Here is a 13691-nt window from a genome sequence, read left to right on the forward strand (position 1 = left end):
CTTAAAGAAGAAGTTACAGGTCTGTGAGAGCCAGAAATCTTGCTTGTTTGTAGGTGACCAAATACTTATTTTCCACCATAATTTGCAAATAAATTCATTAAAAATCCTACAACGTGATTTTCTGGATTTTTTTTCTCATTTTGCCTGTCATAGAGTTGAAGTGTACCTATGATGAAAATTATAGGCCTCTCTCATCTTTTTAAGTGGGAGAACTTGCACAATTGGTGGCTGACTAAATACTTTTTTGCCCCACTGTAACTGTCATATAGTATGACTCCATATGAGTGTGTATGCTTTCTCTGTGTTTTAAATATGTGAATGTGTACGTAGCCGTGTCCCTCCCTCTTCAATGTGCTATATCTTTCATAGAAATAGAATTACTACGGGTACACTCAAAATGGCTGCCGGTCCACTCATTACAGAGCCATTGACTTGAACGGGGATCCAGTTCTTGTAATTTTATCTCTATGGTATCATCTCTCTCTTTCCAGGCTCCCCGGGGCTCCAGCTGCAGTTCCGTGTGGACGGGGCATTCTTGCAGCCGGGTGAGAGACGCTGGTTCCTGCGCTACCTGGCCCTGCACACTCTGCAGGTGGATGTGTGGGACAGCCAATCCCTCCTGCTTATCGGCTCCACAGCCCTGGGGCTCAAGGTACAGTAAGACAGGCCTATTAGCCTCACCTCACATGGTCAGACGGCACACTCTGACTGGCAGTTGTCCTTGTTTTTTTCTACCACACATGACACCCTATGTTTCACTATATCTAGCCTGGGAAACAGACTGGCACTGTGGCTATCCTATTCACACTACTTTTGACCAGGCTCACCCAATTCACCATAAAGTGCTCTACTTTTGGCCAGACTCAGCCAATTTGTTATAGTATATACAGTGCATTCAGGAAAGTGTTCAGATCCCTTGACTTTTTGGTGTTCTTGGGCTTGCCTTCCTCCCCTTTTCCTCCAAACATAACAATGGTCATTATGGCCAAACAGTTCCATTTTTGTTTCATCAGACCAGAGGACATTTCTCCAAAAAGTACGATCTTTGTCCCCATGTGCCGTAGCAAACCGTAGTCTGGCTTTTTTATCGCGGTTTTGTAGCAGTGGCTTCTTCCTTGCTGAGCGGTCTTTCAGGTTATGTCAATATAGGACTCGTTTTACTGTGGATATCGACACTTCGTGCCTGTTTCCTCCAGCATCTTCACAAGGTCCTTTGCTGTTGTTCTGGGATTGATTTGCACTTTTCGTACCAAAGTACGATCATCTCTAGGTGGCAGAATGCGTTTCCTTTCTGAGCGGTATGACGGCTGCGTGGTCCCATGGTGTTTATACTTGCGTACTATTGTTTGTACAGATGAATGTGGTATTGCTCCCAAAGATGAACCAGACTTGTGGAGGTCTACAATTGTTTTTCTGAGGTCTTGGCTGATTTCTTTTGATTTTCCCATGATGTCAAGCAAAGAGGCACTGAGTTTGAAGGTAGGCCTTGAAATACTTAAAAAGGTACACCTCCAATTGACTCAAATGATGTCAATTAGCCTATCACAAGCTTCTAAAGCCATGACATAATTTTCTGGAATGTTCTAAGCTGTTTACATACACTAAGTTGACTGTGTCTTTAAACTTCTGACCCACTGGAATTGTGATACATTGAATTATAAGTGTTTACAGACCGATTATTTCAATTGTTGGAAAAATTACTGGTGTCATGCACAAAGTAAATGTCCTAACCGACTTGCCAAAACTATAGTTTGTTAACAAGAAATTTGTGGAATCGTTGAAAAACTAGTTTTAATGACTCCAACCTAAGTGTATGTAAACTTCCGACTTCAACTGTATATATATATAAATATAACCACTTTTTTGGGGTAGGCACAAAACTACCTTTATACTTAAATAAATCGTAAATCGTTTCTTAAATCCGGCACCGGAGAACACCATCTTGTCTGTGAGAATCTCCCCTATCCACAGTGGGGTCCCATTAGTTTGTAGGCCAATCGGTTCGGACGCTACCAATTTCGTGAGAAGACCGATTTTCAGGATTTAAAATCTTCGGGGTCTCATGGTCTGACAAACACCGCTCTAGCTCTGCCGCTGACTCCTCATGTAGCCTATTACCGGCAACTTCAGGAGAGTAATGGCAGAACCTGCAAAAGCCAGTAGGAGCAGAAGATGGATGGTCAGGTTATGTTTTTTTTCCATCTGGTTATCTTGATCTGTCTCTGTGCAGCATATGTTGCGTCAGTAGTTTGTCTGGTGTTGTGTCTCCGGGCAGCATATGTTGTGTCAGGGCCCTCCTGCTTGCTTGTTTGTTTGTTTGTGTTGTGTCTCTAAACACGCCCCTATCTTGCTGTGTCTCTGAACGCACCCCTGCATCTCTGTCATTCAGCATATGTTGCGGCAGGGCCGTCCAGCTGTACAGGCCACTCATGAGCTGGAGGTCATCACCACAGAGTACATGGGTGAAGGTGTGCCGGTGAGCCTGCACCGGGCCCCCAACCCGATCAGTGTCTTCACCACCATCAAAGGTCGGCTCCATCTGCGCCTGGGCAACGTGGGTAAGGACGAGAGCACTGCATTTATTACTGAAGTATATTCATCTACTATTCAACGCTGATTTAATTGGGTAACAATTGTAACCAGGTGTCAATAACAGGAAACTTAAACTGGAACAGTGAAATGGTACAGTTGGTGAGGCATTGCGCTCCACAAAGAGTGAAGGTAGAAGTGAAGTAGCCTAAGGAAGGAAGTAAGTATTAAGAAAAGCACACCTACTCTAACCCTCAATAGATGGTTGGCTGAAGTTTAGGAAGAGCACACTCATACTGTCTACCAGGACAATATGGATAGGGATAAGGAGTCTGGAGAGCACACTCATACTGTCTACCAGGACAATATGGATAGGGATAAGGAGTCTGGAGAGCACACTCATACTGTCTACCAGGACAATAGGGATAAGGAGTCTGGAGAGCACACTCATACTGTCTATCAGGACAATATGGATAGGGATAAGGAGTCTGGAGAGCACACTCATACTGTCTACCAGGACAATATGGATAGGGATAAGGAGTCTGGAGAGCACACTCATACTGTCTACCAGGACAATATGGATAGGGATAAGGAGTCTGGAGAGCACACTCATACTGTCTACCAGGACAATATGGATAGGGATAAGGAGTCTGGAGAGCACACTCATACTGTCTACCAGGACAATATGGATAGGGATAAGGAGTCTGGAGAGCACACTCATACTGTCTACCAGGACAATATGGATAGGGATAAGGAGTCTGGAGAGCACACTCATACTGTCTACCAGGACAATATGGATAAGGAGTCTGGAGAGCACACTCATACTGTCTACCAGGACAATATGGATAGGGATAAGGAGTCTGGAGAGCACACTCATACTGTCTACCAGGACAATATGGATAGGGATAAGGAGTCTGAAGAGCACACTCTTACTGTCTACCAGGACAATATGGATAGGGATAAGGAGTCTGGAGAGCACACTCATACTGTCTACCAGGACAATATGGATAGGGATAAGGAGTCTGGAGAGCACACATACTGTAACGAACTACAGACTTGGATGGGAGCACACAGTAGTAAAGCTTGATTGTATGTCACATACGTTACACTGTGTGCTTGGGTGACATTGGATTGTAGTCTATGTGCTGGGCTTTCGGGACACGACGCCCGCTTTTCAAGCAGTCATCCAATTGAAGTGTTTTAGCCCCACAGTGTCACGGCAGCTGTCGATAGTTTCGTCGTTCGTTGTCGGAATAAATAATACCCACTCATAAACAGTACATATCACCGTTGGGCCTCGAAAAGCCCAATTTTCCGACAGAGTAATTGTGGTTCTAATACGACTCGCTTCCTCCCTGCTTATCTCCTAAAGCAGGGTAAGAGCGCAGTGAGAAATTGGAAACGTCTGGCATGTAATTTCCAATCAAGACTTAGATATCCATCAGGCCTGGCTTTGTCTCCCAGCAGCCGACAGTTGGAATCAATTAACAGACGAGGATGCCCATGAATCAGCCCTGTGCACACCGAGCACCTCCATCTCTCTCTGTAGCGCTCTCTCCTTCTATCCATCCATCCATCTCTCGCTCTCTCTCGCTCTCTCTTTAGCTACCTCTCTATCACTTCCTCTCTCCCTGTCTCTGAAGCTCTCTTTCTAGCTCTATTTCACCCCATCCCTACCTTACTCACTCTCTCTCGCTCGCTTCCACTCTCTATCTCACTCCATCTCTCTTTCTCTCTCTTGCTAACTCCAATTCTCTCTCCAACCCCCCCCGTCTTCCTCTGTTGGCTCTCATCAAGCCTTAATGAATCTCTCATCTTATTTGTTCCTCTGTGAGAGATGGTCATTAGCGTGCTTGAAGGAGAGCTGGAATTTACCTACTGCCAAGACAGATGGAGGTGGTGGAGAGATTATGTTCTGTTAGTGAAGCTCACCAGGGCCCCTATCTCTCGGCACAGTACCCCAACAACAATGGGGGGGAATCTCTGAGTGGAAGCGAGAGATAGGGGTGGGAAGAGTGAGGTAAAGAAAGAGAAGGAAAGAGCGAGACGGAGAGAGATCGAGCAGGTGGTGGGAGAGAAGACAAAAAAAGTAAAGAGAAAATAGGGGGGAGTGTTTGAACTAGTTTAAACTCTACAGGATCGGTGTCCCCCCCGCGCGGGACGGTTGAGCTAACGTGCGCTAATGTGATTTGCATGATGTTGTAAGTAACTAGAACATTTCCCAGGACATAGACATGTCTTATATGGGCAGAAAGCTTAAATTCTTGGTAATCTAACTGCACTGTCCAATTTACAGTAGCTATTACAGTGAAAAAATACCATTCTATTGTTTGAGGAGAGTGCACAACAACAACAAAAATGTATCACGGCAACTGGTTTGATACATTCACCTCTGAAGGTAAATAATGTACTTACATTCAGTAATCTTGCTCTGATTTGTCATCCTGAGGTTCCCAGAGATAAATGTAGCATAGTTTTGTTTGATAAAATCTATTTTTATACTCAAATCTAGATGTGTGAAGGTTAGTGTCTGTTCAGTAGGGAAGCTAATCCATTAACTATCCATTATTTATGACATTCCTGGGAGTGTGTAAACTAAAAACAATTATTACCATATCATTTTTGTATGTTCTCTATAGTTATGTACTTGAAAATGTATAAATTGACCAATTTGGCACATTTGGGCAGACTTGATACAACATTTTGAACAGTAACGCAATGGTTCATTGGATCAGTCTAAAACTTTGCACATAAACTGCTGCCCACTAGTGGCCAAAATATAAATTGTGCATATTCTCCTACATTAATTTCACATTTCCACAAACTGTGTTTCCTTTCAAATGGTATCAAGAATATGCATATCCTTGCTATTCTCATTGATTCTACATATTGTAAATTGAAAATAAACATTTTTGTTAAAAGTATTGTTATATTATTATTATAGAAAATAGTACAAAATCAAAACCCTGGAATGAGTAGGTGTGTCCAAACTTTTGACTAGTACTGTATATATTGGAAGTGATGCAGTTGATGAAAGCTCTATCTATATATATATATATATATATATATATATATATATATATTACAAAAATAAAATACAGCACTTATAGTTGACTGGGGCAACTCTAGCATGGCAGAAATTTGACAAACTAACTTGTTGGAAAGGTGGCATCCTAAGACGGTGCCACGTTGAAAGTCAATGAGCTCTTTAGTACGGTCCTTTCTACTGCCAATGTGTGTCTATTGAGATTTCTTGGCTGTGTGCCCAATTCTATACCCCAGTCAGCAACGGGTGTTTCTGAAATACACTAATTTGAAGGCGTGTCCACATACTTTTGCCATGTTGTGTACATTAGAATGAGCTACAGTATGTGAAGAATACAGTTTATGGAAAAAGTGTGTGTACACACAGAGTGTCTGGAAGACTTTCATTATCCAAGGAAAATATATCAAACATCAAATGATATCCGTTTTAATTATCACGAGCATGGATTTTTATTTATTTTGGATCACCATTAGCTGCTGCCAAAGCAGAACTAAGGCAGTTTTATACACTTTTGAAAACATTACAATACTTTCATATATTTCACAAAACACTGTGTGCCCTCAGGCCCCTACTCTACCACTACCACGTATCTACAGTACAAAACCCATGTTTATGTGTGTGTGTATGCATGTGTCTGTGCCTATGTTTGTGTTGCTTCACAGTCCCTACTGTTCCATAAGGTGTATTTTTATATATATTCTTTAAAATCTAATTTTACTGCTTGCATCAGTTACTTGATGTGGAATAGAGTTCCATGTAGTCATGGCTCTATGTAGTGCTGTGCGCCTCCCGTAGTCTGTTCTGGACTTGGGGACTGTAAAGAGCCTAAAGGTCGACCGATTAATTGGAATGGCCGATTTAATTGGGGCCGATTTCAAGTTTCCATAACAATCGGAAATCTGTATTTTTGGACCTTTATTTAACTAGGCAAGTCAGTTAAGAACACATTCTTATTTTTAATGACGGCCTAGGAATGGTGGGTTAACTGCCTTGTTCAGGGGGAGAACGACAGATGTTTACCTTGTCTACCTAGCTCAGGGATTCAATCTGGTAACTTTACGGTTAACTAGTCCAATGCTCTAACCACCTGCATCACGAGGATCATGCCTGTTATGCGAATGCAGTAAGAAGCCACGGTAAGTTGCTAGCTAGCATTACATTTATCTTGTAAAAAAACAATCAATCAATCAATAATAATCACTAGTTATAACTACACATTGTTGATGATATTACTAGTTTATCTTGCGTGTCCTGCGTTGCATATAATCGATGCAGTGCACATTCTCGAAAAAGGACTGTCGTTGCTCCAACGTGTACCTAACCATAAACATCAATGCCTTTCATAAAATCAATACACAGAAGTATATATTTTTAAACCTGCATATTTAGCTAAAATAAATCCAAGTTAGCAGGCAATATTAACCAGATGAAATTGTGTCACTTCTCTTGCATTCATTGCACGCAGAGTCAGTGTATATGCAACAGTTTGGGCCGTCTGGCTCATTGCGAACTAATTTGCCAGAATTTTACGTAATTGTGACATAACATTGAAGGTTGTGCAATGTAACAGCAATATTTAGACTTAGGGATGACATCCGGAACGGTTCCGTATTTCACTGAAAGAATAAACTTTTTTTTCTTTGAAATGATAGTTTCCAGATTCGACCATATTAATGACATAAGGCTCGTAATTCTGTGTGTTATTATGTTATAAATAAGTCTATGATTTGATAGAGCAGTCTGACTGAGCGATGGTAGGCACCAGCAGGCTCATAAGCATTCATTCAAACAGCACTTTCGTGCGTTTTGCTAGCAGCTCTTTGCTGTGCTTCAAGCACTGCGCTGTTTATGACTTCAAGCCTATCAACTCCCGAGATTAGGCTGGTGTAACCGATGTGAAATGGCTAGCTAGTTAGTGGGGTGCGCGCTAATAGCGTTTCAAACGTCACTCGCTCTGAGACTTGGAGTAGTTGTTCCCCTTGCTCTGCATGGGTAACGCTGCTTCGAGGGTGGCTGTTGTCGATGTGTTCCTGGTTCGAGCCCAGGTAGGAGCGAGGAGAGGGACAGAAGCTATACTGTTACACTGGCAATACTAAAGTGCTTATAAGAACATCCAATAGTCAAAGGTATATGAAATACAAATCGTGTAGAGAGAAATAGTCCTATAATTCCTATAATAACTAAAACTTCTTACCTGGGAATATTGAAGACTCATGTTAAAAGGAACCACCAGCTTTCATATGTTCTCATGTTCTGAGCAAGGAACTTAAACGTTAGCTTTCTTACATGGCACATATTGAACTTTTACTTTCTTCTCGAACACTTTGTTTTTGTATTATTTAAAACCTGTTAAGGATAGGGCTGACTACTGCCCCCTTTGGAGGAATTGCGTGCCCATAGTAAACAGAAAAGAAATCTGTCAAAAATTGCTAATATATGCATATAATAATTATTATTGAATAGAAAACACTCTAAAGCTTCTAAAACCGTTCAAATTATGTCTCTATGTAAAGCAGAACTCTCAGGGCAGCCATTCTCCCAAACTCTCTCTTGACAACAGAAAAGTTGGGACAACTTTGACGTCATCGCCCCCACCCTTCCCAACCAGCTACAGATCTGTGAACAGTTCCTATCTCTTCAGCGCGATGTCCCCTTTCAGTGGGGCCTCTCATTGTGAGAATCGCGCGCTCCCTCGAGTTTTGGCGGGCCGAAACCTCCGGGTCACGCGAAAATACATGCACTTTCATGCGCATGTCGGGTCCGGAGCTCTCTTTGTTCCAAGATTCACCAAACGATGTAGGTTTGTCTGTTCACGCTAAGGATTGTTTTCTATGTTTAAAACATGCTAAAGCTCGATTCTGCACTTAGTTTGACCAGTTTAGTCGACATATAATATGTAATTTTGAAGTTTTGATGCGCATCCACTAGAATTTTGCCTGCATTTCGACCGGAATTTGTCGTGTTTGATAACCTAAAGACACAGACTTGAAAACCAAACGCAGTTTTTGGTAAGTATAACTCCTTCCACGTCTTCTGATCGAAGAACATCAAAGGTAAGGGAATATTTATGTGTTAATTATGGGTTTCTGTGGACTCCGAGATAGAGGAGACATAATGCTAATTTCTGAGCGCCGTCTCATATTATAGCCTAGTGAACGAATTCTGTAACGTTAAAAATAAATGTAACACAGCGGTTGCATTAAGAAGAAGTGTATCTTTCTAACTATATGTAGAACATGTATATTTAGTCAAAGTTTATGATGTGTATTGCTTGTTATCTGACGTTAGCTCCGGCAGATATCATCATTTCTCCGGACATCTGAGTAGCATTTTTTGAACATGGCGTCATTGTAAACAGAGATTTATGGATATAAATTGCATATTATTGAAAAAAACATAAATGTACTGTGTAACATGTCCTATTACTGTCATCTGATGAAGATTTTCAAAAGGTTAGTGAATTATTTTTCTTTTAATCCTGCAGTTGTTGATTGCATATTTTGTTCAACGTGGCTAATTCAAATTAGCTGTGTCTTTGGTGGTGGTTTGACATAAATATGTGCTATGTTTTCGCCGTAAAACATTTTAGAAATCTGACTTGCTGGCTAGATGAACAAGGTGTTTATCTTTCATTTGAGCTTTTGGACTTGTTAATGTGTGGAGGTTAAATATTTCTAAGAATATTTTTGCGTTCCATGCGCCACGTCCCAGTTAACGTCGGTTCCCAACTGGGAACCTGAATCTGTAACAGGTTTTAAACCAAATTGAACATGTTTCATTATTTATCTGTGGCTAAAATGATTTTATTGATGTATTATATTAAGTTAAAATAAGTGTTCATTCAGTATTGTTGAAATTGTCATTATTACACATAAACAAATAAAATCCTCCGATTAATCGGTATCGGCTTTTTTTGGTCCTCCAATAATCGGTATCTGTATCGGCGTTGAAAAATCATAATCGGTTGACCTCTAAAAGAGACCTCTTGTGGCATGTCTTGTGGGGTATGCATGGGTAAATACGAGTAGTGATGAAGTCGATCTCTCCTCCACTTTGAGCCAGGAGAGATTGACATATTAATATTAGCTCTCTGTGTACATCCAAGGGCCAGCCTTGCTGCCTTGTTCTGAGCCAATTGCATTTTTTTGTGGCACCTGACCACAAGACTGAACAGTAGTCCAGGTGCGACAAAACTAGGGCCTGTAGGACCTGCATTGGTGACAGTGCTGTTAAGAAGTTAGCCGTGCTTTATTATGGACATACTTGCTTTATTATGGACACACCTCATCTTGCTCAAAGATTTACAGGGATACAAACTAGTTGCCTTTTGTCGAAAATCGCCATTTTGAATCCAAAATAAGTGACCTACGTGATTCGTATAGATCTGATGAGAGGTTTTTTGGGGGGGCTTTGGATACCTCCTGGCTGTAAGTGAACAAATGATACACGTTTGGAGAAATACTGGCTGAATCCAAGGCTCAGCCAATCGTTCACATAACAGAATGCAGTGCAGCACGCGACTGAAGAGAGAAGAGACAACCAACTTGCTAGTTACAGCATCAGCGTGCGCTCGAGGGACAGCGGAGAGTAGATAGGCAGCTTGCCAGTTACAGCAGCATGTCCAATGAACTATAACGAAGAGGTAACGTTTGGTGAGAAGCCTGACCACAGAGACCGGGTGAGAAGGTGATGAAGCGTACTTCATGAGCTGTAAATAAAAAACAACTGGCATTTGGAAAGTTTGAGGTGAGGGAGAAAGTGTGGTGGAACAAGTATTGTTAGCATTGTTAAGTATCTTGCTAGCTGGATTGAACTCTCCATTAGCAAGCCAGAGAAACTTATCTGATCAAATAATTGAGTTCATGGTGTGAAATTTAGCTTATTAATAAAGTCAGCTAACGTTAGCTAGTTAACGTTACATCAGATGAGCTAACATTAGTAACCTAACCAATTCGCTATAGTGTTAACTGGTATACGACTTCTTGCCGTTCCTCACGTTATAACGCATTCGTTGCTTACTGTACTCTGGCAATCTATGTGAAATGTTAACTAGTTAACTAGCCAATGAACTAACTACTATCTGTGAACTAATGTTTTCCCTCTATAATTTGTGGTTAATTTTCAGAATGAGAGAATTAGGTGAAAAGTAGGCATTGCTTGTTATTAAACAAGTGCAGCTGGAGCTGGGCCTGGCTTAAGATGGATGCCACCATAGAGGTGAAAGGAACACCATAGACTTTCCCTCTTTCTCACTTTTTTTACAGTGGATAAGAAGGGGTATGCCAGCTGTACTCTCTGCCTGAAAGAGATCAATTATTCCAACAAAGGGTGTCATGCTCTGCTGGCACATTGTAGAACAGATGTCCACAGGCAGAAAGTGTACAATGTAATAATGTACAGTGTAGCCCAAAGATGATGCTCTTGTTGTGTTGAATTTGATAGCAACACGTGTGTGAGTGAGGGGGGATTATGAAATGTTTTACTCAGTGAACGTTATTTTTCCACACATGTAGCATTGTGCACTTGATCGATGTCTACTATAGTGGCCACTATAATGGAGCAAAAATAGAATGCATGTTTGTTTCATTCGATTTCTTCTTCAAGATGTGCAATATTTAGATGTGTGTGTGGTCATAAGCGTTCTATTATAAAGGCTGTCATGGCTACCTGCAATATTTAGTGGATTGTTTTTTCTCAAGACTTGTAGTCTAGGCTAGAAATTACATTGGATTGCTTTCTTTACATTTTTGAACTGTGAGTTAGGTTTACATTAACCACTTTATTTTACACACAGATTCTGATAATGTAGATCAAATCAAATCAAATTTATTTATATAGCCCTTCGTACATCAGCTGATATCTCAAAGTGCTGTACAGAAACCCAGCCTAAAACCCCAAACAGCAAGCAATGCAGGTGTAGAAGCACGGTGACCTAGAAAGGCCAAAACCTAGGAAGAAACCTAGAGGAACCAGGCTATGTGGGGTGGCCAGTCCTCTTCTGGCTGTGCCGGGTGGAGATTATAACAGAACATGGCCAAGATGTTCAAATGTTCATAAATGACCAGCATGGTCGAATAATAATAAGGCAGAACAGTTGAAACTGGAGCAGCAGCACAGTCAGGTGGAAGTTGAAACTGGAGCAGCAGCATGGCCAGGTGGACTGGGGACAGCAAGGAGTCATCATGTCAGGTAGTCCTGGGGCATGGTCCTAGGGCTCAGGTCAGTTGAAACTGGAACAGCAGCATGGCCAGGTGGACTGGGGACAGCAAGGAGTCATCATGTCAGGTAGTCCTGGAGCTCAGGTCCTAGGGCTCAGGTCCTCCGAGAGAGAGAAAGAAAGAAAGAGAGAAGGAGAGAATTAGAGAACGCACACTTAGATTCACACAGGACACCGAATAGGACAGGAGAAGTACTCCAGATATAACAAACTGACCCCAGCCCCCGACACATAAACTACTGCAGCATAAATACTGGAGGCTGAGACAGGAGGGGTCAGGAGACACTGTGGCCCCATCCGAGGTCACCCCCGGACAGGGCCAAACAGGAAGGATATAACCCCACCCACTTTGCCAAAGCACAGCCCCCACACCACTAGAGGGATATCTTCAACCACCAACTTACCATCCTGAGACAAGGCTGAGTATACCCCACAAAGATCTCCGCCACGGCACAACCCAAGGGGGGGGCGCCAACCCAGACAGGATGACCACAACAGTGAATCAACCCACTCAGGTGACGCACCCCCTCCAGGGACGGCATGAGAGAGCCCCAGTAAAGCCAGTGACCCAGCCCCTGTAATAGGGTTAGAGGCAGAGAATCCCAGTGGAAAGAGGGGAACCGGCCAGGCAGAGACAGCAAGGGCGGTTCGTTGCTCCAGAGCCTTTCCGTTCACCTTCCCACTCCTGGGCCAGACTACACTCAATCATATGACCCACTGAAGAGATGAGTCTTCAGTAAAGACTTAAAGGTTGAGACTGAGTTTGCGTCTCTGACATGGGTAGGCAGACCGTTCCATAAAAATGGAGCTCTATAGGAGAAAGCCCTGCCTCCAGCTGTTTGCTTAGAAATTCTAGGGACAATTAGGAGGCCTGCGTCTTGTGACCGTAGCGTACGTGTAGGTATGTACGGCAGGACCAAATCAGAGAGATAGGTAGGAGCAAGCCCATGTAATGCTTTGTAGGTTAGCAGTAAAACCTTGAAATCAGCCCTTGCTTTGACAGGAAGCCAGTGTAGAGAGGCTAGCACTGGAGTAATATGATCAAATTTTTTGGTTCTAGTCAGGATTCTAGCAGCCGTATTTAGCACTAACTGAAGTTTATTTAGTGCTTTATCCGGGTAGCCGGAAAATAGAGCATTGCAGTAGTCTAACCTAGAAGTGACAAAAGCATGGATTAATTTTTCTGCATCATTTTTGGACAGAAAGTTTCTGATTTTTGCAATGTTACGTAGATGGAAAAAAGATGTCCTTGAAATGGTCTTGATATGTTCTTCAAAAGAGAGATCAGGGTCCAGAGTAACGCCGAGGTCCTTCACAGTTTTATTTGAGATGACTGTACAACCATTAAGATTAATTGTCAGATTCAACAGAATATCTCTTTGTTTCTTGGGACCTAGAACAAGCATCTCTGTTTTGTCCGAGTTTAATAGTAGAAAGTTTGCAGCCATCCACTTCCTTATGTCTGAAACACATGCTTCTAGCGAGGGCAATTTTGGGGCTTCACCATGTTTCATTGAAATGTACAGCTGTGTGTCATCCGCATAGCAGTGAAAGTTTACATTATGTTTTCGAATAACATCCCCAAGAGGTAAAATATATAGTGAGAACAATAGTGGTCCTAAAACGGAATCTTGAGGAACACCGAAATTTACAGTTGATTTGTCAGAGGACAAACCATTCACAGAGACAAACTGATATCTTTCCGACAGATAAGATCTAAACCAGGCCAGAACTTGTCCGTGTAGACCAATTTGGGTTTCCAATCTCTCCAAAAGAATGTGGTGATCGATGGTATCAAAAGCGGCACTAAGGTCTAGGAGCACGAGGACAGATGCAGAGCCTCGGTCCGATGCCATTAAAATGTCATTTACCACCTTCACAAGTGCCGTCTCAGTGCTA

At 42.2% G+C, this 13691-nt stretch overlaps 1 protein-coding gene across 4 annotated transcripts in view; it reads left to right on the top strand.

The window, feature by feature from the left end:
- nphp4 (nephronophthisis 4) overlaps positions 1 to 13691 on the top strand; it is a 191766-nt gene that overhangs the window by 133565 nt on the left and 44510 nt on the right. For all 4 annotated transcript variants that reach the window (XM_024384500.2, XM_042303891.1, XM_024384503.2 and 1 more), the window contains 2 exons: positions 492 to 652; positions 2390 to 2558. In XM_024384500.2, coding sequence (XP_024240268.1) covers positions 492 to 652; positions 2390 to 2558 — 330 coding nt within the window. The remainder of the gene's footprint in view (positions 1 to 491; positions 653 to 2389; positions 2559 to 13691) is intronic.

Source organism: Oncorhynchus tshawytscha, linkage group LG22 (assembly GCF_018296145.1).
Source record: "Oncorhynchus tshawytscha isolate Ot180627B linkage group LG22, Otsh_v2.0, whole genome shotgun sequence".
Lineage (NCBI taxonomy): Eukaryota > Metazoa > Chordata > Actinopteri > Salmoniformes > Salmonidae > Oncorhynchus > Oncorhynchus tshawytscha.